General features: G+C 38.5%; 1 protein-coding gene across 1 annotated transcript; it reads right to left on the reverse strand.

Annotated features, from left to right (window-relative positions):
- Nucleotides 1-556: 556 nt before the first annotated feature.
- Nucleotides 557-1,543, reverse strand: LOC138903352 (uncharacterized). The gene has a single exon (XM_070191314.1). It carries the CDS (start codon nucleotides 1,541-1,543, stop codon nucleotides 557-559), a length of 987 nt encoding a protein of 328 aa, XP_070047415.1.
- Nucleotides 1,544-2,032: the final 489 nt, after the last annotated feature.

The raw sequence follows: 2,032 nt of genomic DNA on the forward strand, positions 1-2,032 counted from the left end.
TGATCAGCTTTACAGAAAATCATCAGATCATCAACAAAGATCAAATGAGTTAACTTCAGTTGTTTGCATATTGAATGCAATCTGAAATCCGGCAATAAGCTCACACACTTGAGCAATCTGGATAGATACTCCGTTACCAGAACAAACAATAGAGGAGAAATAGGGTCACCCTGCCTCAAACCCCTTTTTCCTTCAAAGTAGCCATAACTTTCACCATTTACATTAATTGAGAACTTTGGTGATGTGACACACACCATTACTAGCTGGATGAATTTGGTAGGAAATCCAAATCCCTTGAATACTTCTTCTAGAAATTTCAGTTCACCATATCATATGCTTTCCTGAGGTCTATCTTCATGAGGCATCTAGATGTAGTCCTCCTATTCTAATGTCTCAATATGTTATGACAAATGAGCACATTATGCATCATAGATCTCCCTTGAACAAAGGCTGATTGGTTATCGGCTACAATATGTGTAATTGCATGCTTCATTCTGCTGCATATCAGCTTGGATATACACTTGTAGATAACATTACGATAAGAAATATGTCTGAATTAATTAGCATATTCAGGTGCATCCACTTTTGGAATCAATGCAATAATGGTCGAGTTAATCAGTTTGAGTAATTTGCCATTTTGGAAGAAGTCCAGCACAACCTCACTAATATCCTGCCCAATTACTGGCCAAGCAGCTTTGAAGAAGCCACTCCCATATCCATCTGGACTTGGGCTCTTGTTGCAATCAATTTGGAAGATTGCTTCTTTTACATCCTTGCTAGCAACTGGTTTCAGTAGGTCAATTTGTTGTTCCACACTAAGGATAGGCCCTCTATTCAACATACTCATGAATGCATGTATTCTGGAAGTAGTTGTGTGACCCAATAAGCCTTCATAATACTCTACAAACAACTGCGCTATATTGTTTGGATTATGCTCCCATTCTCCCTGTTCATTCTTCAGTTGAGTCTCTGCCTGCTTGAGTTTCATGTGCTTAATCACTGAGTAAAAGTAACTTGTGTTGTCATCACCAAGTTGAATCCATGTTGCCTTAATTTTTTGTTGCAAGTGCATCTCATCTAGGTAGGATGAATTCCTGAACTTTTGATATAGTGCCTTTTCTCTGAGTTGAAGTTCAAAGTCCATAGGATTAACTTGTAGTAGATATTGTACCTGATGCAGTGCCATCCTATCTTCTTTGGCTTCATCCTCAATAGTCTTGAAGTGGTTTGTATTGAGAATCCTCAAGTTCTTCTTCAGTAGTTTTAGTTTCTTCACAATCTGAAACATTTTACAACCTTCTATTGGAATAGTCCATCCCTGTTGAACCAGCTCCATAAACTGAGGGTGCTTGGTCCAAACATTACAAAACTTGAATGATTTCCTGGTTCGTTGTCTCCCCTCTACCAAACTAATCTTCTGAGGATAATGGTCATTTATCCCTTCTGGCAGGAATTTAGCCTCACAGTTAGGTATTGAGTCAAGCCATTCACTATTTATGAATGCCCAGTCTATTTTGGAATAGATTCTCTGGTCACCATGCATGTCATTCCATGTATACTTATTGCCTTGATGAGGAAATTCTATCAAGCCACAATCATCTACGCATTGTTTGAAGTCCACTATTTCAGCCCATGATACCGGATTACCCCCAGCCTATCTTCCACAGTGAGTATTGAGTTGAAGTCTCCCAAGAGCATCCATGGTAGTATGCATCCATTGTTTTGATATACTAGTTCTTGCCATAATGATCTCCTATCTTCTCTGGAGTTGAAAGCATACACTACTGATAGCTGAAACCTCAATTGTAATGGAATGTAGATGACTTCACAAGTAATCACTTGAGCAGTGATTCTCATTGGAACTACAGTGTAGTAATATAGCCTCCATGCAATCCATATTCTCCCATTGTGATGAGTTTCCAAATTAGTTAGATGCTTCCAACCATTAAACAATTTGGTTGCCACTTGATCAAATTTTTCCTTCCTTACTTTATTTTTGAGCAAGCCTATCAGGCCTACTTCTTCATTATTG

Source organism: Nicotiana tomentosiformis, chromosome 12 (assembly GCF_000390325.3).
Source record: "Nicotiana tomentosiformis chromosome 12, ASM39032v3, whole genome shotgun sequence".
Lineage (NCBI taxonomy): Eukaryota > Viridiplantae > Streptophyta > Magnoliopsida > Solanales > Solanaceae > Nicotiana > Nicotiana tomentosiformis.

What these genes read in the sequence shown, in the direction of transcription:
- LOC138903352 (XM_070191314.1), bottom strand. Translation starts at nt 1,543, where the DNA reads ATGCATGGTGACCAGAGAATCTATTCCAAAATAGACTGGGCATTCATA.